The following is a 26,846-nucleotide window of genomic DNA, read 5'->3' as shown; positions in this document are numbered from 1 at the left end:
TCCCTAGCAGAAAGAGCAATGCTTTAAGTATCACAATACCTGAACGAAAATTATGATAGTGGAGGCTAAAGACACAACTCAAAGGTAGTGACAGGTACTGCTCCTGCAACTTACAGAGAATTGGAGTTCTGTCTCCAGCATCACAGCAGGTGGCTGACAACCACCTGTAACTCCAGCATCAAAGGATTCGGAGCCCTCCTCTGGCCTCAGCAGGCACTGGGAAACTGGATTTCCATATGTGAGACAAAAGATTACATCAGTATCTCCTCCCCTGCACAACAGTCAATTCATAATGGAGTAAAGGTTTCATTATAAAATCTGAACATTGGAGACTGCTAGAGTAGAACAGGCAAAGCACGAAAACACTTCAAGATACACAGGAAGAGGCAAGGGTTTTCTGAGCATACTCCAGTGGCATAGGAAATAATCTCAAGAATTGACAAATGGGACCACAGGACAGTAAGAAGCATCTACACAGAGCAGGAAACAATCACCAGAGTGAAGAGGCAGCCTGCAGAATAGAGAGAAAACATTCTTGCTGCCTACATAGCAGCCAGGGATTAGTAGCTAAGATATATAAAGAACAACAGGAGTCTAACATCCAAAACACAATGTTTATAGCTAAAAGTTATAGACTAGCTAATGAACTATAGAAACAGTCCTCAAAAGCCAGGATGCAAATGGCCAGTAAAATATTTGGAAGATGCTCAACATCCTTAGTCATCAGGAAAATGCAAATGAAAACCGCTTTACAATTCCATCTTACTCAATCAGAATGGCTATCAAGAAAACAAGGTGCCCTTCTGGTCCCTACCAGCACCGAGGTAGCTTGGGCGCAGAGTCTGCTGACACCCGCAAGCTACCCACAAGACCTGCCACGGGATCTTAACACCTCTGGTGAGTGGAAAACAGCTGCTGCTCCAATCCAATCGCAAGGAACCTGAGACTGCATTAATTAGGGAAGCAGAAAACCCGGCCTGATCAGAGGCACAAGTCCCCTCTGGTCCCCGCCAGCACTGGGGTAGTTTGGGCGCAGAGTCTGTGAACACCTGCAAGGTATACACAGGACCCTCCACAGGATCTTAAGACCTCTGTGAGTGGATCACAACTTCTGCCAAGAGGCAGGTTCGAACACCAGATATCTGGGCACCTTCCCTGCAAGAGGAGAGCTTACTTGCAGAGAGTACTCTGAACACTGAAACTCGGGAGAGAGCTAGTCTTCCAGGTCTGCTGTTAGAGGCTAACATAAACACCTGAGGAACAAGATCTAACCAGAAACAACTACAACAACTAACTCCAGAGGTTACCAGATGGTGAAAGGCAAACGTAAGAATTTTACTAACAGAGACCAAGACCATTCACCATCATCAGAACATAGCACTCCCACCCCATCTAGTCCTGAGAACCCCAACACACCTGAAAAGCTAGACCCAGATTTAAAAGCATATCTCATGATGATGGTTGAGGACATCAAGAAGGACTTTAATAACTCACTTAAAGAAATACAAGAGAACACTGCTAAACAGGTAGAAGACCTTAAAGAGAAAGCACAAAAATCCCTTAAAGAATTGCAAGAAAACACGACCAAACAGGTGGTGAAATTGAATAAAACCATCCAAGACCAAAAAAAGGGAAGTAGACACAATAAAGAAAACCCAAACTGAGGCAACGCTGGAGATAGAAAGCCTAGGAAAGAAATCTGGAACCATAGATGCAAGCATCAGCAACAGAATTCAAGAGATGGAAGAGAGAATCTCAGGTGCAGAAGAAGCCATAGAGAACATCGGCACAACAATCAAAGAAAATACAAAATGCAAAAAGATCCTAACTCAAAACATCCAGGAAATACAAGACACAATGAGAAGACCAAACCTACGGATAATAGGAGTAGATGAGAATGAAGGTTTTCAAATTAAAGGACCAGCAAATATCTTCAACAAAATTATAAAAGAAAACTTCCCAAACCTAAAGAAAGAGATGCCCATGAACATACAATAAGCCTACAGAACTCCAAATAGACTGGACCAGAAAAGAAATTCCTCCTGACACATAATAATCAAAACAACAAATGCACTAAATAAAGATAGAATATTAAAAGCAGTAAGGGAGAAAGGTCAAGTAACATATAAAGGCAGGCCTATCAGAATTACACCAGACTTTTCACCAGAGACTATGAAAGCCAGAAGATCCTGGACAGATGTTATACAGACACTAAGAGAACACAAATGCCAGCCCAGGATACTATACCCAGCCAAACTCTCAATTACCATAGATGGAGAAACCAAAGTATTCCACGACAAAACCAAATTCACACATTATCTTTCTACAAATCCAGCCCTTCAAAGGATAAGAGAAAAAAACCAAAACAAGGACAGAAACCACACCCTAGAAAAAGCAAGAAAGTAATAATCCCTCAACAAACCAAAAAGAAGAGAGCCACAAGAACAGAATGCCAACTATAAAAACGAAAATAATAGGACGCAACAATTACTTTTCCTTGATATCTCTTAATATCAATGGACTCAATTCCCCAATAAAAAGACATAGACTAACAGACTGGCTACACAAACAGGACCCAACATTTTGCTGCTTACAGGAAACCCATCTCAGGGATAAAAAACAGACACTACCCAGAGTGAAAGGCTAGAAAACAATTTTCTAAGCAAATGGTCTGAAGAAACAAGCTGGAGTAGCCATTCTAATATCGAATAAAATCGACTTCCAACCCAAAGTCATCAAAAAAGACAAGGAGGGACACTTCATACTCATCAAAGGTAAAATCCTCCAAGAGGAACTCTCAATTCTGAATATCTATGCTCCAAATGCAAGGGCAGCCACATTCATTAAAGAAACTTTAGTAAAGCTCAAAGCACATATTGCACCTCACACAATAATAGTGGGAGAGTTCAACACACCACTTTCATCAATGGACAGATCATAGAAACAGAAACTAAACAGGGACACAGTGAAACTAACAGAAGGGATGAAACAAATGGACTTAACAGATAGCTACAGAACATTTTATCCTAAAACAAAAGGATATACCTTCTTCTCAGCACCTCATGGTACCTTCTCCAAAACTGACCATATAATTGGTCACAAAACAGGTCTCAACAAATACAAAAATATTGAAATCGTCCCATGCATCCTATCAGACCACCATGGACTAAGGCTGATCTTCAATAACAACAAAAATAATGGAAAGCCAACATTCACGTGGAAAATGAACAACACTCTTCTCAATGATACCTTGGTCAAGGAAGGAATAAAGAAAGAAATTAAAGACTTTTTAGAGTTTAATGAAAATGAAGCCACAACATACCCAAACCTATGGGACACAATGAAAGCATTTCTAAGAGGGAAATTCATAGCTCTGAGTGCCTACAAAAAGAAACTGGAGAAAGTACACACTACCAGCTTGACAACACATCTAAAAGCTCTAGAAAAAAAAGAAGAAAATTCACACAAGAGGAGTAGACGGCAGGAAATAATCAAACTCAGGGGTGAAATCAACCAAGTGGAAACAAGAAGAACTATTCAAAGAATTAACCAAACGCGGAGTTGGTTCTTTGAGAAAATCAACAAGATAGATAAACCCTTAGCTAGACTCACTAGAGGGCACAGGGACAACATCCTAATTAACAAAATCAGAAATGAAAAGGGAGACATAACAACAGTTCCTGAAGAAATCCAAAACAACATCAGATCCTTCTACAAAAAGCTATACTCAACAAAACTGGAAAACCTGGATGAAATGGACAAATTTCTAGACAGATACCAGGTACCAAAGTTAAGCCAGGATCAAGTTAATGATCTAAACACTCCCATATCCCCTAAAGAAACGGAAGCAGTCATTAATAGTCTCCCAACCAAAAAAAGCTCAGGACCAGATGGATTTAGTGCAGAGTTCTATCAGACCTTCAAAGAAGATGTAATTTTAGTTCTGCACAAACTATTCCACAAAATAGAAGTAGAAGGTATTCTACCCAACTCATTCTATGAAGCCACAATTACACTGATACGTAAACCACAGAAAGATCCAACAAAGATAGAGAACTTCAGACCAATTTCCCTTATGAATATCGATGCAAAAATACTCAATAAAATTCTCGCTAACCGAATCCAAGAACACATTAAAACAATCATCCATCCTGACCAAGTAGGTTTTATTCCAGGGATGCTGGGATGGTTTAATATACAGAAATCCATCAACGTAATCCAATATATAAACAAACTCAAAGACAAAAACCACATGGTCATCTCGTTAGATGCGGAGAAAGCATTTGACAAAATCCAACACCCATTCATGATAAAAGTCTTGGAAAGATCAGGAATTCAAGGCCCATACCTAACCATGATAAAAGCAATCTACAGCAAACCAGTAGCCAACATCAAAGTCATGGTGAGAATCTGGAAGCAATCCCACTTAAATCAGGGACTAGACAAGGCTGCCCACTTTCTCCCTACCTATTCAACATTGTACTTGAAGTCCTAGCCAGAGCAATTCGACAACAAAAGGAGATCAAGGGGATACAAATTGGAAAAGAAGAAGTCAAAATATCACTTTTTGCAGATGATATGATAGTATATATAAGTGACCCTAAAAATTCCACCAGAGAACTCCTAAACCTAATAAACAGCTTCAGTGAAGTAGCTGGATATAAAATTAACTCAAACAAGTCAATGGCCTTTCTGTACACAAAGAATAAACAGGCTGAGAAAGAAATTAGGGAAACAACACCCTTCTCAATAGTCCCGAATAATGTAAAATACCTTGGCGTGGTCTAAGGAAGTGAAAGATCTGTATGATAAGAACTTCAAGTCTCTGAAGAAAGAAATTAAAGAAGATCTCAGAAGATGGAAAGATCTCCCATGCTCATGGATTGGCAGGATCGACATTGTAAAAATGGTCATCTTGCCAAAAGCAATCTACAGATTCAATGCAATCCCCATCAAAATTCCAACTCAATTCTTCAACGAATAAAAAAGAGCAATCTTCAAATTCATCTGGAATAACAAAAAACCTAGGATAGCAAAAATTCTTCTCAAGGATAAAAGAACCTCTGGTGTAATCACCATGCCTGGCCTAAAGCTTTACTACAGAGCAATTGTGATAAAAACGGCATGGTAATGGTATAGCAACAGAAAAGTAGACCAATGGGATAGAATTGAAGACCCAGAAATGAACCACACACCTATGGTCACTTGATCTTCGACAAGGGAGCTAAAACCATCCAGTGGAAAAAAGACAGCAATTTCAACAAATGGTGCTGGCACAACTGGTGGTTATCATATAGAAGAATGCGAATCGATCCATTCCTATCTCCTTGTACTAAGGTCAAATCTAAGTGGATCAAGGAACTCCACATAAAACCAGAGACACTGAAACTTATAGAGGAGAAAGTGGGCAAAAGCCTAGAAGAGATGGGCACAGGGGAAAAATTCCTGAATAGAACAGCAATGGCTTGTGCTGTAAGATCAAAAATTGACAAATGGGACCTCATGAAACTGCAAAGCTTCTGTAAGGCAAAAGACACAGTCAATAAGACAAAAAGGCCACCAACAGATTGGGAAAGGATCTTTACCTATCCTAAATCAGATAGAGGACTAATATCCAATATATATAAAGAACTCAAGAAGGTGGACTCCAGAAAATCAAGTAACCCCATTTAAAAATGGGGCTCAGAGCTAAACAAAGAATTTTCACCTGAGGAATACCGAATGGATGAGAAACACCTTTAAAAATGTTCAGCATCCTTAATCATCAGGGAAATGCAAATCAAAACAAGCCTGAGATTCCACCTCACACGAGTTAGAATGGCCAAGATGAAAAATTCAGGTGACAGCAGATGCTGGCGAGGATGTGGAGAAAGAGGAACGCTCCTCCATTGTTGCTGGGATTGCAAGCTTGTACAACCACTCTGGAAATCATTCTGGCGGTTTCTAGAAAATTGGACATGGTACTACCGGAGGATCCAGCAATACCTCTCCTAGGTATATATCCAGAAGATGTCCCAACCGGTAAGTAGGACACATGCTCCACTATGTTCATAGAAGCCTTATTTATAATAGCCAGAAGCTAGAAAGAACCCAGATGCCCCTCAACAGAGGAATGGATACAAAAAATATGGTACATTTACACAATGGAGTACTACTCAGCTATTAAAAAGAATTAATTTATGAAATTCCTAGGCAAATGGATGGACCTGGAGGGCATTATCCTGAGTGAGGTAACCCAATCACAAAAGAACCCACACAATATGTACTCACTGATAAGTGGATTAATATCCAAAAACTTAGGATACCCAAGATATAAGATACAATTTGCAAAATACATGAAACTCAAGAAGAACGAAAACCAAAGTGTGGACACTGTGCCTCTTCTTAGAATTGGGAACAAAACACCCATGGAAGGAGTTACAGAGACAAAGTTTGGTGCTGAGACGAAAGGATGGGCCATCTATAAACTGCCATATCCAGGGATCCATCCCATAATCAGCTTCCAAACCCTGACACCATTGCATACATTAGGAAGATTTTGCAGAAAGGACCCTGATATAGCTGTCTCTTGTGAGACTATGCCGGGGCCTAGCAAACACATAAGTGGATGCTCACAGTCAGCTATTGGATAGATCACAGAGCCCCCAATGGAGGAGCTAGAGAAAATACCCAAGGAGCTAAAGGGATCTGCAACCCTGTAGGTGCAACAACATTATGAACTAACCAGTACCCTGGAGCTCTTGACTCTAGCTGCATATGTATCAAAAGATGGCCTAGTTGGCCGTCACTGGACAGAGAGGCCCATTGGACTTGCAAACTTTATATGCCCCAGTACAGGGGAACTCCAGGGCCAAAAAGTGGGAGTGGGTGGGTAGGGGAGTGGGTGGGAGGGTATGGGGGACTTTTGGGATAGCATTGGAAATGTAAATGAGGAAAATACCTAATTTAAAAAAAAACAAAAACAAAAAACAAACAAACAAAAAACAAGGCTGTGGGAAAAAGAAGTGTATTTAGTCAATGATTATGAGAAGATAGACTCCTGGGCCACTACGGAAATATATATGGAGGAGCCTCATAAACAAGCCTCAAAATAAGACTAAGTGGGACTTATCGGCGCGGGTCTCGGGGAAAGGTCTAAGGCAGCACATCACAAAGACGCGCACATGCATGTGTCTAGATACACTGTGTACCGCAGTCAGTAAGTGGAACTGGCCTGCACACCCATCAGTAGATCAGTGGGTAAAGAAACTCGAAGCTGTAGAGAAGAACACCAGACCTGGAAAGGCAAAAATACTACACATCTTCTTTCATGTGGGGGACCTAAATTTTAGACTTTATATATATGAGTGTGTGTGTGTGTGTGTGTGTGTGTGTGTGTGTTGTGGTTTGTGGCAGTGGATATCTTAATGGATGTCTGAAATACAGAGAATAATGGAATGCATGCAATAGGACACTGAAAGAGGGAGACTCACTGGAGAAGCCTGGGGGCAGTTGGAGTTGGGGAGGAGGCATGAGAGAGGCCAGTAAGGGAGAAGAAGAAGAGATAGGAGCAGTGCATTGTGAGCATGCCATGCAGAAACATACTTCTTTGTAAACTAACCTTAAAAATTAAAATGAAACATGAAAGCAAAGCAAAGCAAAGGGCACTGTCATTCAGTACTAATGGGATGGGCAGCCCTCTTTGGCAACTGATAGGCACATCCTACAGATGTCTATCATTCTTTTGGTTGCTAAGTGGTATGTCAGTATAGGATCTCATTCTATGATTTGCTTAGCCAGTAGTCGGTTCCAGCTGGGAGTAAGTACAACTAAAGCTACTATAAAACTCTTAGGAAGGTTTCAGTGAGTAAGAATTTTCGCTTGTTGGGAGGGAATATGTAAGAATGGCAATAGCCAGCCTTTTCCAGAGTGTTCCATGTATGCCAGCAGTGTAAAACAGCTCCACATCATTGTCACACTTTGATGTTGCTTTTATTTTTAGTTATAGTGGAAAAAACTCCCCTATCACTGGGCGTGGTAATGCTCGCCCGTGATCCTTCGAAGGGAGAATGAGGAATGTTTCCGTAAAGCTGTAGGCCAGCCTGGGCTACAAAGTGAAGAGTGCCATGTACTGATGATCAAATTAACTATGTCAACTATTCTTAAATGTGCCACGCGTCACCTCAGGTACTTTTAGGTGATTGTGGAACCAGGTATTCGACATCTCGTCTTGCAGAACTGAAGGTCTACCTAGTCAACAACTCTGTCCTGTCTTGTGGCTGCTACTCCTATTTTCTAAAAGTTGTCCTTCTTCATGTTTGAAATGAGACCTGGTTGCCTTGCTCAGAGTTGTCTTCAACTTGTGGGCTCAAACTCTGTAGGCTTCAATTTAAGTCACAAAAATATCTTGTTATGTGCCCTGTAAAGCTTTTATAATTTTATATTGTGCATATTTAAGACAGTTTGGGATTAATATTCATGTTCAGTGTGAGGTTTGATTTAGTCGTTTCAGTTCTGTTTGCTGAAATAATCTATTTTTTCCATTCAATTTTTTCAAAAATTCTCTTTGAGAAAAGGTCAGTTTTAGTCTTCATTTTCATGGCTCTATTTGTTTTCTCTCAGCTGCGTTGTAAGACTATATTTTCTAGGTGCATTGCCCGTGTCTGGTATTGTTTGGTCACTTCCTCCCAGCCCTCAGCTTGCCTCTTGGTTTTTTAATGGGGCCTTTTATAGATCAAAAGTTCTCCAGTCTGGTGGTGCGCCATCTCTCTCTCTCTCTTTCTCTCTTGGATGTCTCAGAGGGACTCGCAGCAATCCTTACTGGAAAGGCTTATCTCCACATTGACTTGTTTTTGCACCTTTGCAAAGTTAATTGGCCACATATGTGGTTCTATTTCTGGACTGGCTGTTCTGTTCTCCTAATCTATGTGTCTGCTCCTTCACAAATACCAGGCTTTCTTTGTTACTGTATCTCTTGCATCTGAAAATTAGTTAGTGTGGTTTCTCCAGCTTCATTCTTCATTGTGGAATTATTTTAACTAGTCTACTTTCCTTGCCTTCTCATTTACAATTTAGAATCAGCTTACTTATAGTCTAAAGATATCCTTGATGGAATTTTGTTTTGCTTTGGTTTTGTAATTGCATTCTTTTTTTGAATTAGGTATTTATTTCATTTACATTTCCAATGCTATCCCAAAAGTCCCACACACACTCCCCCACATACTCCCCCACCCACCCACTCCCATTTCTTGGCCTTGGCATATCCCCTGTACTGAGGCATATAAAGTTTGCATGACCAATGGGCCTCTCTTTCCACTGATGGCCGACTAGGCCATCTTCTGATACATATGCAGCTAGAGACACGAGCTCCGAGGGGTACTGGTTAGTTCATATTGTTGTTCCACCTATAAGGTTGCAGATCCCTTTAACTCCTTGGGTACTTTCTCTAGCTCCTCCATTGGGGGCCCTGTGATCCATCCAATAGCTGACTGTGAGCATCCACTTCTGTGTTTGCTAGGCCCCGGCATAGTCTCACAAGAGACAGCTATATCAGGGTCCTTTCAGCAAAATCTTGCAGAATGCAAGATGCATTGGTGTCAGTGTTTGGAGACTGATTATGGAATGGATCCCTGAATATGGAAGTCTCTAGATGGTCCATCCTTTCGTCTCAGCTCCAAACTTTGTCTCTGTAACTCCTTCTATGGGTGTTTTGTTCCCAATTCTAAGAAGGGACAAAGTATCCACACTTTGGTCTTCATTCTTCTTGAGTTTCATGTGTTTTGCAAAGTGTATCTTATATCTTGGGTATTCTAAGTTTCTGGGCTAATATCCACTTACCAGTGAGTACATATCATATGAGTTCTTTTGTGATTGGGTTACCTCACTCAGGATGATGCCCTCCAGGTCCATCCATTTGCCTAGGAATTTCATAAATTCATTCTTTTTAATAGCTGAGTAGTATGCATTCTATCTGTACCAAATTTTAGATATGTTTGACTGATGTCTTCTCTGTGTTGAATCATTTACTCTGTGAACTGATGTGACTTTCCAGTTAGTCAACTCTTTACTTCTCCCATCAACATTTTGAAGGTTTAAGAAGACCATGTTAAATTTACATTTGGGTGGGTTTTTTTATTTTATGTATTGCAAATGATATGTATCTTTAAATGTTTCTAAAAGTTTATTTCTATTGGTCATTGTCATCTATAGAGGCATTATTGTATCTTGTTCACATGTGGGGAGTACTGAGTGAGTCAGCTATCTATGCACGGAAATGGTTGCAGTTCTTTCTACCATGTCTGTGTGCCTTTCTCACCTTTTCTCCCCATTCACTGGCATTTCTGCTCCATCCTCTCTTGGTTCCAACCCTTAAGGGGAAAATGCTCGTTAAGTGTGATTGCTGAAGGCTTACTGGAAGTGAACTTTTACAAGCTGAGGAGTCTTCCTCGTTCCTTGTATGCTGCGCTTTTTGTTACATACAAATAGATATTGGATTTCTTTTTTAAAAATCTAATCTTATGTGTATGGTATTTTGTTTGTATTTAAGTCTGTGTATCATGTGTGTACTTGGTACCAACAGAGGAGAGCATTGGACCCCCTAGGACTGGATCTGCAAACAATTGTGAGACACAGTGTGGGTGCTAGGAATCAAACCCAGGTCTTCTGGAAGAGCAAGCCTCATATTGGATTTTTTTTTTTTTTAGGGCTCTTTCTTCTGTATTAATGAAGTGATCGCACTTGGGCCTTCTTCTTTAGAATATTGACATATTTGGTTGGGTCAATATATTTTTTTTAAAGATTTATTTATTTATTTTCTGTAAGTACACTGTAGCTGTCTTCAGAGACTCCAGAAGAGGGTGTCAGATCTCGTTATGGATGGTTGTGAGCCACCTTGTGGTTGCTGGGATTTGAACTCAGGACCTTCAGAAGAGCAGTCGGTGCTCTTAACTGCTGAACCATCTCACCAGCTCCCTCAATATATTTTTAAGTTTTGAGCCAGGTTTTTGCATTCCTGGAAGAGGACTCCACTGGGGTATGCTTGCTGCTTGTTCTCTCCCTCCTCCCTCCTCCCTCCTCCCTCCTCCCTCCTCCCTCCTCCCTCCTCCCTCCTCCCCTCCTTCCCTCTCGTTTTGCCAGGTTTTTATTTATTGGGTAACTCTTTAACTATTGGTAGTATTGATTGATAGCTTTATTTTCTTTTTACATGCAGCTCTCTGGTTTCTATTGGAGTGACAGTGGCTACATACAATGCACTGGCAAGTGCCTCCTCTTGGAAGGGATCTTATGACACTTGTCTTCTTCCAGAGTTTGGCCAGATTCACCTGTGAAACGGTCAAAACTCAAAGGATGTAAGACTGCCTAATCACCTTTTAAAATAGTAATAGATCCATGTGGTTGCTCTCTTTCTTCTTAGGTGGATACTGGTTCTCACTCTGCCTTCAATGAGAGGCAAATCAGGGCGCTCTCTCTCTCTCTCTCTCTCTCTCTCTCTCTCTCTCTCTCTCTCTCTCTCTGTCCCTTCCCTTCCCTTTGAACTGGCCCCCTCTCTTCCTTCAATAAATTCAGTATCGAATGCTACGGTGGGATCTGTCTCATCATTTCTCTTTCTCCCCAGCACTTGTTTTTTTTTTTTTCCAACAGCCTTGATGAGAGGTGATTCACATACTACGTGGTTCATTCATCTACCATTTGCAACAATGTTTTAGTAATTTTCAAAAGCTCTGTAATGAGCACCACAGTCATTCTTAACATTCTATCGCCTTAGAAAGGAATCCCATTCCCACTAACACTCCGCCCTCTCTCCCACCTGCCCAGCACTGCTCTCTGCCTGTTCTTGACATTTCATGTAAATACCTAACTATAAATGTGTGCTATCTATCTGTGACTGACATTGCCCACTTAGCGTGATGCTTTCAAGACCATCCTTCTAATAACTGATACCAGATCATTTTCCACTGTTGAAAGGTTCTCCGTTGTACAGATATAGCACATTTTATCCGTTGAGTGATGGATGAGTTGTTTCTGCTTTGGATTATTATGGATAGTGCTTGGGTATGTGGTTCTTTGTGGATATGAATGTTTTCACTTCTCTTGATGGTTTACCTAGGAATGGAATAGCTAGATCTGGTGGCAATTTGCTGTTTAGCAATTTGAACACGGTTTTCCAACATAGGGCCATTTACTAGTCTCACCAGCACTTGTATGGGGTGCAGTCCAATTTGTCTACATCTGGTAACATTTGTTTATTGTCAGGCTCATTTTACCCTCTGCATCCTACAGGCTGTGAAATTATTTCTGGAGCATTCTTGGTGGTCCTCCTCCTCCTCCTGCCCTTCCTTCTCCTCCTCCTGACCTTCCACCTCCTCCTCCTCCTTTTCTTATTTATTTATTTTATGCAGTGAATATACTGTAGCTGTTTTCAGACACACCAGACGAGGGCATCGGATCTCATTGCAGATGGTTGTGAGCCGCCATGTGGTTGATGGGAACTGAACTCAGGACCTCTGGAAGTCCAGTGTTCTTAAGCTCTGAGCCATTTCTTCAGCCCCCTTTTTTAAAGCAGAAATTGCCTTCCAAGCAGTGATTTTCTCTTTTAGTTTTTCCTCAAGTCAGTGTCTCACTTGAGCTGGTTTTAAACAAGATCCTCTTGCCTACCTCACCAGTGTGGGGTTTGGGGACATGCATAGCATGCCTGACTAAGGGCAGGGGTTTTCAGATTCTCTGGCAAAGCTCTTGAGGCAAGTAGAATGATGCTTAGCTTTTATTAGACGTCCACTAAATGTTTGCAGAGTGAATGGATGAAAGACCAGATCCCATCTCAGGCATGGAGTATTTGCGAATGGACATTTTAGGTTTGGAAAGTTTAGGGGACAGGAATTATACTCATTTTCAAGCCTTCTTTAGGTCATATCATAGTGTTACACAAGAAAGACTTGAGAGGCCATAGGATATGAAATGAGTATTTTGCCAGCTTAATGGGTTGGGTGGGGGAGCTGTTTTTTCATCAATGTATGAAGTATTTAAGCATATGCATGGTGCAGTCATTGAAGAGACTGATTGGAAAACGGGAGGCAAGGTGGGGGGGGCGTGTCTTAGTTCAATCATTGTGTACCTGTATACAGTAAACTGACTTAATCGGATCAACTGCTTGTAGGAAAGACCAGATCAAAGAGATACCATGTGATAATTGTATCACACATACTGTTTTGAAAATGTTTGTATTGTTTCCTGAAATGGGCATTGTGCTACAATAGACTCTTTTTATAACAGTAGAGCTGCAGACTATGATGCTTAGGCTTGGGTGTTTACTTGATGGGATGTAGAATCACCATGGATCCAGGCCCCTGGCCACAGCCCCAAGAGGCTTCCTACATTGGATTACATCAGGTGGGAAGAACTACCCTAATGTGCACGGCACCATTCCATGGGCTGGGGTTCTGGGCTGGGTACCAAGCAGGAAAAGAGCTGACCGCCAGCATTCATTGCTCTATGCCTCCTGGCTGAGGATTCACTGGGAACAACTGCCTTGTGATTCTGCTACTCTGCCTTGCCTGGTATGATTGATACATACTCAACAATTCCTGCTTTACATTGCCTTTGTCAGTCGGGATATTTTGTCACAATCATAAGGAAAGTGCTGGATACACTGTATAAGGGAAGTAAGGATTATTCTGTTTTTTTCTTGAGTCAACTTTTCTATGCACGGGCAAATAGGAAGAATCACTAGAGCCCCACCTTCCATTTAAGGGCTATGCATTATCCATGGTCAACCTCTTCTAGTGGGAAAGCCCACTTATAAAGAAGAGTCATCCATGAGCTAGGTTGTTATACTTTCATCATCACTGAAACCCATGGCTTCATGTCACAGGTTTAAAATAGCCCGCTGCACAATGGGCTGGCCCAGCCATCAGAGCTCACCTCCTCCAGATCAGTATAAACTATGACCTCTGTCTCTAAAAGGAGTGAAGGAGCCTCCCTTGCCTCCTGTGTGTGCTGGAGAATGCAGTGTTATTTGTTTAATCCAAACTTAGGTTTGGAACTACTCTGGTGGCTGCAGAAAGCCGACTAATATTTCAAAGGCTCAGCCTGTTCTGGGTGGGGGTGGGGCATTACTATTTGCTAGATCAGGAGAATTCTGAGAAGCAAAACTTTTCTCCTGAGCGTTCTAGGAAGACAGCTGCATAGAAGCAACTGTTGCTAGAGATTTTTCTAAGTCCTGGTTATAAATGACATGTTAAAAAATATCGACTAGACTGAAATTTATCATCGTTGACTGTCTGGTTTTTCTTGCATGGCTTTTGTTTCTTAAGTGGGTAGGGAAGAAGGACTGTAACATTCCCATCAACCTCTTGGTTAAAAGGATGCTTCTATTGGAGTTTTGGCGACTTTCTGAGTGCCTGGCTATCTGTATCCCTTTCTTCGGTAGAGAATTTCCCAGTTTAATTGTGCTTTGGAGTGGCGCCTCTGTAAGTACTTTGAGAAGTGCCATGGAGTTCCTTCCAGCCAGGTCTGGGTCAGGGAAGTCCATTCATTATTTGATTTCCTGTGTTTTATTTCCCATTGTGGTTTTGTTTTGTTCTGTACTGTGATATGGAGCTGGCCCTTATCACCAGGACTAAGTTCGGGAGAGTGACTGGGATTTGGTTTCCATAGTTTCTTGATTCGTTTCCCATTTGGAATTGTTATCGCCTCGCTTCTCATTTCTTCTGTGGTAAGAGGAAGAGCTTTACTCATCTGGCTCTCCCAAACGCTTCCTATCCCAATGGTCTTCCACTGCTCCCCGGTCTTCAGTGTGGAAGCTGGTTCTCACACACGTGGTTGTGGTTGTTGCTGTTGAACAATATAAGGGCTTAGTAGTGCCCATTATGGGAAAGAGCATCAAAAAAGCTATATAAGAAATATAAGGGAGTACAAAACATGATTGGAACACAATGGGGGACAAGAAAATCATGCAGACATTTACTGTGCATCAGTGTGTGTGTGTGTGTGTGTGTTTAATCATTTAAAAGAGTTTCATTTCTAGAGTCCAGAAATGTTTTAAAATTTAATTTTTACAATGATAACAGAAGTATACATTAGCAACCTTTTATGTACAGGTCTGTAGGGTTAAGAGCATTTACAGGGTTGAGCAGCAGACTTCAGGACATTTTTCAGGAAATTGAAACATGTACCTGCTAAACAGCTCCCCAGCTTCAGACGAATCAGGTTTAAAACCCAGGTGATAGCAACTGACACGCAACCATCTTCTAAGTCAGCTGCGGATGGACGGCCAACACCTTCAGTACGGTTCTCTAAGTCAGCAGTGGATGGACGGACAACACCTTGAATATGGTTCTTTCAGCTGAGTTTTCTAATTCAGCTCAGTACTCAGAAAATTACAGCAATGACGCCACGTCAAGGTGATAGTGTTCCCATGAGACGCTTTGCTGCAGGTGTAGTTTTATGGTTTGCTTTGAGGTGTAAACTTTATTTCTGTTACTTGTTTGAGACTCTTTTGAGGAATGGTCTTAGAGTAGGAGAGAGACATCAGTATCAATAAAGACAGCTAATCCTCATTTTTACTGTATCCAATACCATTCTTATCTCTTTCTTGTTTGTTTGTCTGTTGCACGCAACAGCAGTATCATGAGTGTGGGGATCAGACGAGCACTTTCCAGGGTTGTTTCTCTTCTGCTGCTATGTAGGTCCCAGTGATTGAACTCGGCGTTGTCAGACTTAACGGCAAGGCACCTGCCTTTACGCACAGAGCCATCTCGTCAGCCCAGCCAGGATGTTTTAAATGCTTGTAATCTTCCTTATTGTTCCATGAGATGTTTTACAATCACAGTCTTACTTTTATCAGTGAATGAGTAATGAGGCAGAGAAAATTTAAAGAAGTTGATCTCAGTTTCAGGGCCTGTTAAATATGTGTGTGTGTGTGTTTGAATGTTGTTGTGCAACTTGACTCTTCGTTCCTCATTCCTGGGCTATAGAATACCTTTAGGATGATATTCATATCAAACTACAAGTGTCAGTGGGGTGGAATAAAAGGAATATACAGGCGTATCCTGGGGGTGTGGGAGAGGGGTAAAGACGTAATAATTAAGTGATCTGTGCTGTGTCCCAGTCATTTTATGTTTCAGCCACACTAGTATCTGTTTGGTAGGTTCTAGTTATTAATTCCATGTGCAGGGACAAAGCCACAGGAGAGCTGGGGGGTTTGCCTCACGTGATAATAAGTGGTAAGGTACAGATGTAGAAACAGACTCATTTTTAAGAGCTTCGACTCTGTCTTACACGGAAGTGTTTTGGCTTACTAGAAGTCTATTAAACATAAAAGCTGTAAAATGTGACATGCAGGTAATATGTATCCTAGAATTCTATGTAGTATTCTCTAGAAGTCTATACTATACATAACTGATTTTTACATAAAGAATGCTTCTTCACAGAACATTTTAGTCCTCTTAAGAATTGGAGATAGAAGCATGGTTGTGCACGCCTTTAATCCCAGCACTCGGGAGGCAGAGGCAGGCGGATTTCTGAGTTTGAGACCAGCCTGATCTACAGAGTGAGTTCCAGGACAGCCAGGGCTACACAGAGAATCCCTGTCTCATAAAAAACAAAAACAAAAACAAAAAAATTGGAGATATATATGCACACACACATATGTATATGTATATAATATTTAGCAGTCTATGCTGCCATACATATGTAAGATGGTATCATCCTACATCATGTAATAAGAGAAATGCATTTTTCTGGTGTATATGCCCTGAGTTACAGCCTCTCCATCCTCAAAAGAAGCCCCCTTCTGATCCTGAGGTCACTTGAACAATAGGAGAATTTGAAACAATGGGAAGGAAAGTTGTTGAGCAAAACCGTGATGTCAGTGTTGCAGCTTGCTGTCAAAACTTACTCATTAGAGTATTAGCCACCTGAAACCCTACTTATATATTTACTTTCAATAATAAAACCTTTATTTGGAGGGACTCTTTATCATGTTCCTTCAGGGGCAGACAGGACTGGATGCAGTTCATTTCTCTAGGTCTGGGGAGCTCTTGTCCAAGGAATCCCATTCTCCACAAAGCTTGTCACTGTTCAGTGTAGAGAGAACTGTATGATCCACTCAAAGAAACAAACACTTTCCTCACTTTGGAGCCTCGTCTGGTCGGATACATAGAGGAAAGGGGTAAACATGGATTAAAAACTTTGTGCCCCAGTCTTCTAACGTTGACTGGTTACTCTCTGGACTGCTTGAGTTGCATCTCAGTATGTCTTGCTCCTAACTAAACAAAACAGGCTCAAAGGCATACATAGCTTTCTGTGTTAAAAAAAAATCCTAAGATACTAAAATCTCACACTTCGCAGCATAGATTAGATGAATATGTCTCAATCTGGACAGCCTACTATGTCTGAAATCCCTTTCATATCTAATCTTCATGCTGTGGACAGCCTGGTCCCAAAGAAAATAAGACAGCACGAGTTGATGACAGCTCAAGTGTCCCTGAAACTGTCCGAACCCTTATCCTGGCAGCAGCAACAGCAACAGGAGTTCTGGGTTATACTTTCCACTAGTGGGTGGCACCGTCAACTGGTTTGAGAAGGCATGTAGCCCAGAAGAGCTGAGATTCACTTTCCAGTCATTTTTCTAGACTTCTTTTCCCTCTAGAGTGATTAGAAAGTTAATTGTGTTTTCTTGTAATTGTAGTTGCTTGTAGAATTAGGATGGGGCTCAGTTGGGACAGGCAAGGGTCAGAAAGAGAGTTTACATTTTTAAATAAAAGTTTAATACATTTATTTATTTATTTATTTAGGGAGGGAAGGGGCATTCATGCCATGGCACGCATGTGGAGGTCAGAGGATAACTACTCTCTTCTCTCCCATCACCGTGTGGATCCTATGAGTCAGGCAACCAAATATGACACACAAGTACCTTACTGACTGGGCCATCTCACCAACCCAAGCTTTTTTTTTTTTTTTTTTTTTTTAGCATTTTGTAACTTGAATTGTAGTACTATAGTACTGCCTAAAAATTATCCACGTAAAACTAATGTTTAAGAGCTAGTCTTCCTGATTTCCTGAAAGAGAAGAGAAAGAGAAAGCAGTGCCCAACCTTGGAGAAGCGGAGTTTGGTATAAACATCACCGCAGAGTGATGAACTTGTCATTAGGTGCACCTGTGTTCAATCAGACTCTAGAAGTGTGCCTAGAACACATGCGTAGCCGCTCCAATTCTCACACTCCTTGTTCATGGGAAAGGACTAAAAGCAGGTGCTCAGCTATCCTTCTCAGATACTGGATGGGGGTTAGAAATGTTCTTGAAGTGACAAGTGAAGTAGATGATTACAATTAGGTTTCTTTGGGGGAAGTTGGGACACTAATTTCCCAAGAGAAGGAAGGGACATAGATCTCTCCATCTTCCTCTTTCTTAAGGCCTTTCTGAGTTGCAAACTAAGGGAGGAGGTGGGGACCTACTTAGTTCTTGTTTTGTATCTCTACTCTTCACGCTCAGAGATTCTTTAGTCTCTGCTGGAAGGAAGTTCAATGAGATTCAAACCAAAAATCTCTTGCTTGGGCAAAGCTCTTTACTGTGTATAGCTCATAAGAGCTGCAGAAAACGGAATCCATTGACCCATATGACTGAAAAGTCCCACGGGAGTACCACCTGCAAGCCCAGTGGGATCCAGGTAATTAAAAGCTGGGATTGAAAAATCTCGTTCCCCCAATTTAAGTCTGTGCTCCTCTGTTTTTGGTTGGTTGGTTGGTTTGGTTTGGTTTCAAACTTGACCTCTTTTCTTGCGGAGGAAAAGCCATCACCATCAACTCTACCATCATAGCAAGCTAGTTGTTCCAGCTCCAGAGGAAACATGATGCTTGAATTACTTATTGTTCCAACGACTTTCTTGGGTTTGGATCTTGCTAGTACAATTTGAGCACATGTCTCTCTCTGAACCAATCACCAGCGTGCCATACAGCCTTGAATCCAAGGATGTCAGACTCACAACTGACAGGTTTTCCCAAGTGGGAAAAAACATATATATGTATGTATATGTGTATATGTATATATCTGTGTATGCATGAGTGTATATATGTATATATAAATGTGTGTATATGTATGTTTACACATAATATATGTGTACATGTGTATATTTGTGTATACATGTGTATATTCATATATATGTATATATACACACATATACGCACATAATATGTACACATAATATATACATACATACATGTTAAACACTCCTTGCCTCTCTCTTGTGTGTGTATATGTGTGTGTATAAATGTATCTATATGTTTATGTATGCTATATGTGTATGTATGTGTATATGTGTGTGTATATGTGTATATTCATGTATATGTGTGCATATACACAAATATACACACATGTGTGTATATGCATACATACATACATACATACATGCTAGACACTCCTTGCCTCTCTCACCACCCCTTTTCTCCTTGGCCCAAATAAAAGATATTTAGATTCCTCAGCATGCAGTAAGGCATTTGGGATATTATAGGGATAAAATGTCAGGGTGTCCACTAGAGTTGTGTGAATATGCATAGCACACACACACACAGTTTAGCAACAGAGTACATGTGGCTCATTCTAGAGCATGAATATCAGTGAAAGGTCTCTTGAAAGTGCTCTAGACTAGATGTTAGCCTTTATGTGGCGTAGGTCATCGCCTCTGAAGGAACCTAATGGGAGCAGATATCACCTCATTCTACAGGCGAAAAGCATATAAAGGTTTCTTGAAAATATCTGAGGTAGAGAGTGGGCCCTGCTCATGGTGCTGTTTGAAAATGGCATAAAACTCTAGGGATGATTTCACCACTGAGCGATTAGAGAAGCCATCAAGTTGTAGAAAGAAACCATAACTACAGAAATGGAACTGAGAGAAGAAACATGCTTAGAAAATGATAAGGAAAGCTTGACCTTATCATTGGTTTAGGGAGACAGAGTGGAGGGAGGAAGGGAGGGATGGAGAAAGAGAAGGAAGGAGGATGAATGTGGACATCGTGACCAGTGGTGGAACACAGCTGCCGTTCCCTGGAGATCTGCCCCTCCTGAGGTCTGGGAGTTTTGAGTACAGGAGTGGCATAATTGGACAAACAAGAAGAGGGCCCAGACCTCTCCTGTGTGTTTTTAGAAGGCGGTGTTGGCTTTGTTACTCTACTTCACATTCTTAAGATGTTTTGGAAGGTTTTCACAACTGTGTTGTGTGTTGGCCAGCATGGGTGGTTATTTCTTTCACTGGGCTAGCTTCGTCTTTGTGAAGGGTCTTTTAGAAAGGAGGCCATTTTCCACCGTGCTATTTTCCTTCAGTGTTCCTGAGGAAAAGGCAAGCTGAGTGAGCTCTTAGAGAACACTTCCAGTCCAGGACAAGTGGTCTTCTGTGTTTCTGTCGCCAGTTTACAGCAAACCCATTCATGACTCGGGACCAAGAAGATAACTGGGCACACTTATTTGAGACTCCTGTTTACTCTTCTATTTTGTTCAGTCATTAAACGGTGTTGGGATGGAGAATTAGGACTCTTCCCTCGCCAAGGAAAGAACACAAGTGACTAGCTGACTACACGATTTACTCTCCCAGATACTTTCAGAGTAACAGGAAATCCTGGCCAAGTATCTACCAAGAGGAGCTGGTGGTATATGCCCTGGCCACTCCTGAATGCAGGCTCCATGGCTGTCACTCTGTGCCCAGAAGGACATCATAAATCATTTATAATTTATGAGGAGCCTAGCCAGTCCTGTGCTACACCCTGCTAGCGGCTGGTGTCTGTCCACACACTGTGGGCTCCCTTCTTTGCTGCATACAGAGCCTTTTTCACACGATCCATAGGACTAAAGTGGAAATGTTTTCCCTTAGGTTGGCCCAGCCAAAGTGTAAAGACGAGAGAAGACAGAAAGCCCTTGTTCCTTGAGGTTGTACCATAAACTTCTCTTGCTTTCTCCAGGACTGGAAAATAAGAAGGGCCAGAAAACAAGAACCAGGACAAGGCTGTTTTCTTTTTCATTTACATTTTCAACAAGATATATATGTATTTTGAGTGGCAGTAACCACCGTGTCACCATTGGGGGCATAGCATTGAGCACAAGTTTGGTTTTGAGGAGATGGCTGAGAAACGGGGTGAGAAGGCAGACAAGCTATTCTCAAGGATTGCCTGATTCACCAGGACCTTTGATCAGAACGTGAAGGCCAACATGGAGTGTGCCACGCTGGAGCATGGTATATTGAAGAAGACAGGCCACCTTGTGGAGCAGTCGCTGGGGAGAAGCATCAGGTGTGGAGGCTTGCATCAGAGAGCCAGGAAAGAGTAGCTGCGTGAGAGAAAGAACATCTCCAGGGTCACTGTTGGGGCCCATGCTAGGGAACTGAGATCTTATCTAAAGGGAGATGGGCAGCCATTGGATGTTTGGAAGGATTGATCCTTTTAAAGCACTTGACAATAAGAGTGTATGTGCGATGCCAGAGAAGCCATCTGAGTAAGCTCCTTTCACTTTCTGGAGAGAATTGGAGTCTGCGCTGTTGTAATCAGGATTGAAATACCAAAATATTTGTTCACCCAGTACAGAATGCGACACAGGAAATCGTGTGTGTGTGTTTGACCTTGGAGTATGTCTAACTGGTGCTTTTGCAATCAGGATGAAAGAAAGCATGCATGACCCATTCGTGTCCTTAACTGATAAAACATGGACAGACCCGTGACTTGTATCTGATGACCGGCACCCCTTGTGCCCTGGCAATATTGTGATTATGGAGTAGCTGTGGGACATGACACACATTACACTATATTTAATTTCTTATACAGATTAGTGTGATCTTCAGTTACAAAAACAACTGGGGATCAGGCCCCATGTGGCTTCAGTAGTCTCCCTTGCTTCTGGTGAGAACTGTGGAGCAGCCTCCTGCTGCCTTCTCTTCACACGTGGCATCCTCTAATGGAGGGCTGTTAGAGCTTGGGTTTGATTAACATGCAGAAGTCAGAGGGAATGAGATCTGGGGGCTACCTGGGAAATTTCTCCTTAAAAATAAGGCTCGTGAATAGTTGAAGTAGGCCTCAAAGCCATGTAAGGACTTTTGCCTCTGAAGGTGGGAAAGCAGGTGGGCAAGTCTCAAGAACACTCCCATGATGCTCCTGCCCTGTGCAGCATAGTGAACCAAAATGACCCCTCAGTCCGTTCCAATACAAAACCCCTCAGAGTCCATGAAAAACGTCCAGTGAATCTGCTCCACAAACACAGAGACACTGTATAAACACAAGGCACATATTTTAAAAGGTGAAAAATAAGATTCTTGTACTTCAGGGCGAACAGGGGTTGGAATTTTATGCCCATCGACATACCTTCCATACCCAGCAGCCTGCAGTTTGTCCACATTGGCCCTCACACAGTTATCTACATTATGTGTTTAAAATGGTCTCAGCCAAAGACCAAGCAAACAGCTAATGGTATTTTCCTATCAGCACCTGTTTATGAGGTAAAGAAAAAAAAGAACAGAACTGTTGATGTTCACCAATGGTAGGAGCCGGCACGGAGCTTCACGGAATCCACATGAAGAAATGGGAAGAATTTTTCGTATACAAAGAAGATAGAAGAAGATTTGTTTAAACCAAGATTTAAGTTAAAATTAAACCAACAAAATCTCAAAACCCAGACTTAAGAGTGGACTGTGATCCGCATAGAAGAGCATAAGTGTGAACAAGCTATGTTCTGGTCTCTAGATGAAGAAAGAAAAATTTTAGTGAAGAATAAAAGTTTTAAAAGGTATACAAAGCAAAGATTTTGGAATAGCCTTCATTGAAGACACAGAATCCCACAGTATTTGAGCTGGTTGAGTGAGTAACCACTGAGTCTTGCCCCTGATTTTATAGATCATAGATTAGAAGCACAATAACTTGATATAGGGTGCCCAGTATCGAGTGACATGATCTCAGTGCCCTGAGATGAACACCAGGACTCCTGAAAACGATGTGACATTTTGTGCAACATTATAGACTTTGAAAAGTCTTCACTTCTTACTTCAGTAAAAGTTTACTTCAATAAACACTAAGAGAAGACTTCCATGCATGTACCCATTGTCTACTCTTCATACCTTCCACCTATTGGACCCTCAACCGGGAATGTTAACATTCAGATAAGCAGGCTCAGTGCCACTGAAGTCCTGCATTCAGCTCCTAAGTTCCACCCTAAAATATATTGGGAATGGAGATTGCTTCCTGAAGAAGGAAGAATCCATGTAGAGACTGATTCCCTTTCCTTGACTTGCCTCACAAAGCTGCCTATCCCCACTTTCCTTCTTCATTCTCCTAAGGTTTGCCAAGGATCATACCAGAACCTCTAGTTATGGAGATCCATTGTATTGAACTTTTGAGTTGATGGTGTGAGAGAGAAAAAAATAAAAACAAACAAACAAACACTAAAAGTTATCCCTTTTCCCTAGCATTCAGATGAAGTATTTACAGGAACTATATGGGTTGGTTCTACTTTGGGGCTTTTGTTTTGCTTTGTGTTTGTTATTCAGAATTTTTGGCATTAAGAACTAATTTCAGGGTGCTGGAGATATGTCTCAGCAGTTCTAGAGGACCCAGGTTCAGTTCCCTATATCCCATACACTTGGTAACTTACAACTATCTGTAACCTCCAGTTCTGGGAGATTTGACTCCCCTCCCCCTCCCCCTCCTCCTTTCCCTTCTTCCCGTTCTTCCCCTTCCCCTTCCCCTTCTTCCCTTTTCCTTCCCCTCCCCCTCCTCCTCTTCCTCTTCCTCTTCTTCCTTTTCCTCCTCCACCTCCTGGCACCATGCATGCATATAATGCAGAAACAAAACATCTATGCACATAAAATAAATAATAGTAAAATTTAAATTTAAATGTTAAGAAAGGAACTAATTTAAGTACGGTGATATAGCTCAGCAGGTAACGGCACCTGCTACCACACATGATGATCTGAGTTAAAGTCCTGGGAGCCATGTGGTGGGAGGAAAGAACTGACTTCCAAAAGTTGTTTCCTGACCACTGTACAGACACTATGGCATGTGTGGGGGTGGGTACATGCACTCACAGACTGATTGATGAAATTTTAAAGGCTTTTGAAAAGAACTTTAAATCTTCTGAAAGCCCATAGTTATCTTGATTGTCAACATTTATGTCATTATTTTCCTGTTTTTGTTGTGTATATTCATTATGCATGGTTATATAAGGATATTGTCATATAAGGGCATTGTCATACAAGTTTACCTTGTACTTAAAGTGTATTCTGCTCATGCAGTCTACCACCCTCTTCCCCACCATTCCCTATTCCCATTAATATCCCTTTTCCTTTGGACAGTCGCCTTCTACTTTCCTGTCACACATACTATATATACATATATATATATATATATATATATATATATATATATAATCCAGTTATATAATCCAGATATATAATCCAGTTATCATATATGCAGGAAACAGAGATCCAGTCACTTCATATGACTATCTCCAGGGGTAAACTTACATAATTTCCTGCAAATGCCTCTGTTCGCAGGTGTTTTAGAGAACATCATTATCAAAGGAAAGATGCTAAGTGCTCTCTGTGCTCCGTACCTGGCATGCAACAATAAGTCTGGATTTCTTTTCAAACATGACCACCTTGGCCAGGTTCGGGGGTTGAGCCTTAGATCATGATCTGCTTGTGTCCATACTGTGGTAACTGGACTCCAGATGAGTGTTTTTAGTGGGCATCAAACAAACAAACAAATGTGGGATTGAGTCTTCATGTGGACAGAATAAATGGGCTCAAATCCTTTGAATATTTTTCATGACTGTTGGAAGCAATGACTTGATTCTTACTTGTGCTTATTCTTTTTAAAAGTATTAGAGAGGAAGATATCCACCAGACAAAGTAGAGAGGAGCTGATAAGAAGGGGCCTGCTTAAGGAATTGCCTGATCAAGGTGAGGAAATTTGTCTTACATCTAAACTAATTGGATTCTTCATTCCCATGCTTTCCTTTCCTGTTGGGATTTAAAGCAACTGTGGTTGTTGTCAGATAAGGTGGCACAGTGGTTAGTGTCAGATAGTGCACAGCACGAATCTTGCTTCCACCTGGAATGTCTCTCTGTCTGTGTGGTCAAGAAGCCAGGGTGTTACAGAAAAGAAGGCCAGTGACTTTGCTAGTCAGCCTTTCTACATAGGCTGCTCTCAACTCTCTGCTCTCAGGCTGCTGCATTGGGAGCCAGAGATACAGGTCACCTCAGCCTCGAGCTTTATTCTTCTATCCAAGCTACACTCGATTGATTGTTTGAGTGAGTTCGGTTGCAGTTTGTCCATGCCTTCCTTATTTCTCAACACTGCCACTAAAAGAAATAGCAGCCATGCCGCTTATCATCTACATGATCTACTAGTCACAAATCGATAAAGCATGGACAAATTAACCTGCTTTATGCTTTCTCCCAAGGTAATCTGTTCTTTTTGCAGTCCTCTGAGTCTTGTTGTCTCTCACCTCATGACTGATAATTTTGATAACTCTCTCCTAGAGGTGATTGGTGTTTTGTTTTGTTTTGTTTTCCCCTCTTTCATTCCCTCCCTATTATCTCTATGCTCTGAAGGACAGAAGTTAATTAGAAAAGTCAAAGTAGTAAGGCAGTGGGGGCACACGCCTTTAATCCCAGCACTCGGGAGGCAGAGGCAGGCAGAGTTCTGAGTTTGAGGCCAGCCTGGTCTACGAAGTGAGTTCCAGGACAGCCAGGGCTACACAGTGAAACCCTGTCTCAGAGAGAGAGAGAGAGAGAGAGAGAGAGAGAGAGAGAGAGAGAGAGAGAATATTGTGTAGAAGACTGACCCTCAAAGAAAACACTAACACTGGTTATTTCTCCAATTAAACAATTCCACATTACTGTCTTTGCTCCACTGCTGTGGAAACTAAAGGACATCTTGTTGTAGTGCTGACGATTTAGCCTTGGTCCCTTCCCTCATTGCCCAGGTTTATTTTATTGCTGAGACCTTATGGGAAGAAATAATATGCTATTGTTTGGAATTTAAATAGTGATGCTTCCCTCTCTCTAGAGAGAGAGCTATATCATATATGTTCCTTACAGAGTATATGACATTTGGGAGCATATATTGTATATTAGTTAAAATTTCACGTTTTCCCCAATACCAACAAATTCCAATGCACTGCAGCTTGGAAATACGTGGCTGCTTCGGGAGTGAGAGAGGCCTGGATGGAATAATACCATGTCGATTGAGCGAGCCTTCACAATTTTAGACTCACCATTTCTGGCTTGTCAAGTTTTTCCCCTCATCTTTGTTAATGATCTTTTTGTATATTTCAATATGCTATCACCTTGAAGCTATTTGTTTCCTGCCTCAGGGATTTAAAAATGAAAAGTGCCATGCTTCCCCTCCCTAGAAGGATGTAGGCATGCAGGAGATAGGCATGCAGAAAACAACAGGCGTGCAGACAACAGGCATGCAGGAGGTTAGCCTCCAGGAAGTAGGCATGCAGACAGTAGTCATGTAGCGGGCATGCATATCGTATCCAGGTTCATTTCCCACCAGTCTCCAGAGACAGCAGAGAGCATAGCCTTTGAGATGAAACCTTTGTAATCAGCTTTAGGTGGTGACCCATCCATTTGTACCTGTATCCCTTATTCAAGACCATTTTAAAGCAAGGGAAAGAGGAGTTGGAGGGATTGCTTATCCGACAAGACTCCTTACTGCTTTGCAGAGGACATGAATTCATTTCCCAGCACTCACATAAAAGGCTCACAACTGCCTGTAACTCCATCTCCAGGGAACCCAACACCCTTTTCTGGTCTCTGAGAGACCTGTATTTATAGGCACATACCTATGTGTAGACACTTATATGCGTGCACGTAATTAGGAATAAAATGA

The 26,846-nt window shown here is 41.5% G+C and overlaps 1 protein-coding gene across 6 annotated transcripts in view; it reads left to right on the top strand.

The window, feature by feature from the left end:
- Phactr2 (phosphatase and actin regulator 2) overlaps nucleotides 1-26,846 on the top strand; it is a 283,559-nt gene that overhangs the window by 192,174 nt on the left and 64,539 nt on the right. For all 6 annotated transcript variants that reach the window (XM_029482383.2, XM_085842653.1, XM_029482382.2 and 3 more), the window contains exon 3: nucleotides 24,824-24,904. In XM_029482383.2, coding sequence (XP_029338243.1) covers nucleotides 24,824-24,904 — 81 coding nt within the window. The remainder of the gene's footprint in view (nucleotides 1-24,823; nucleotides 24,905-26,846) is intronic.

Source organism: Mus caroli, unplaced genomic scaffold (assembly GCF_978045245.1).
Source record: "Mus caroli unplaced genomic scaffold, Mus_caroli_1 scaffold_9, whole genome shotgun sequence".
NCBI lineage: Eukaryota > Metazoa > Chordata > Mammalia > Rodentia > Muridae > Mus > Mus caroli.
Note: the sequence above shows the minus strand (reverse complement) of the source record. Positions and strands in the feature narration are given on the sequence as shown.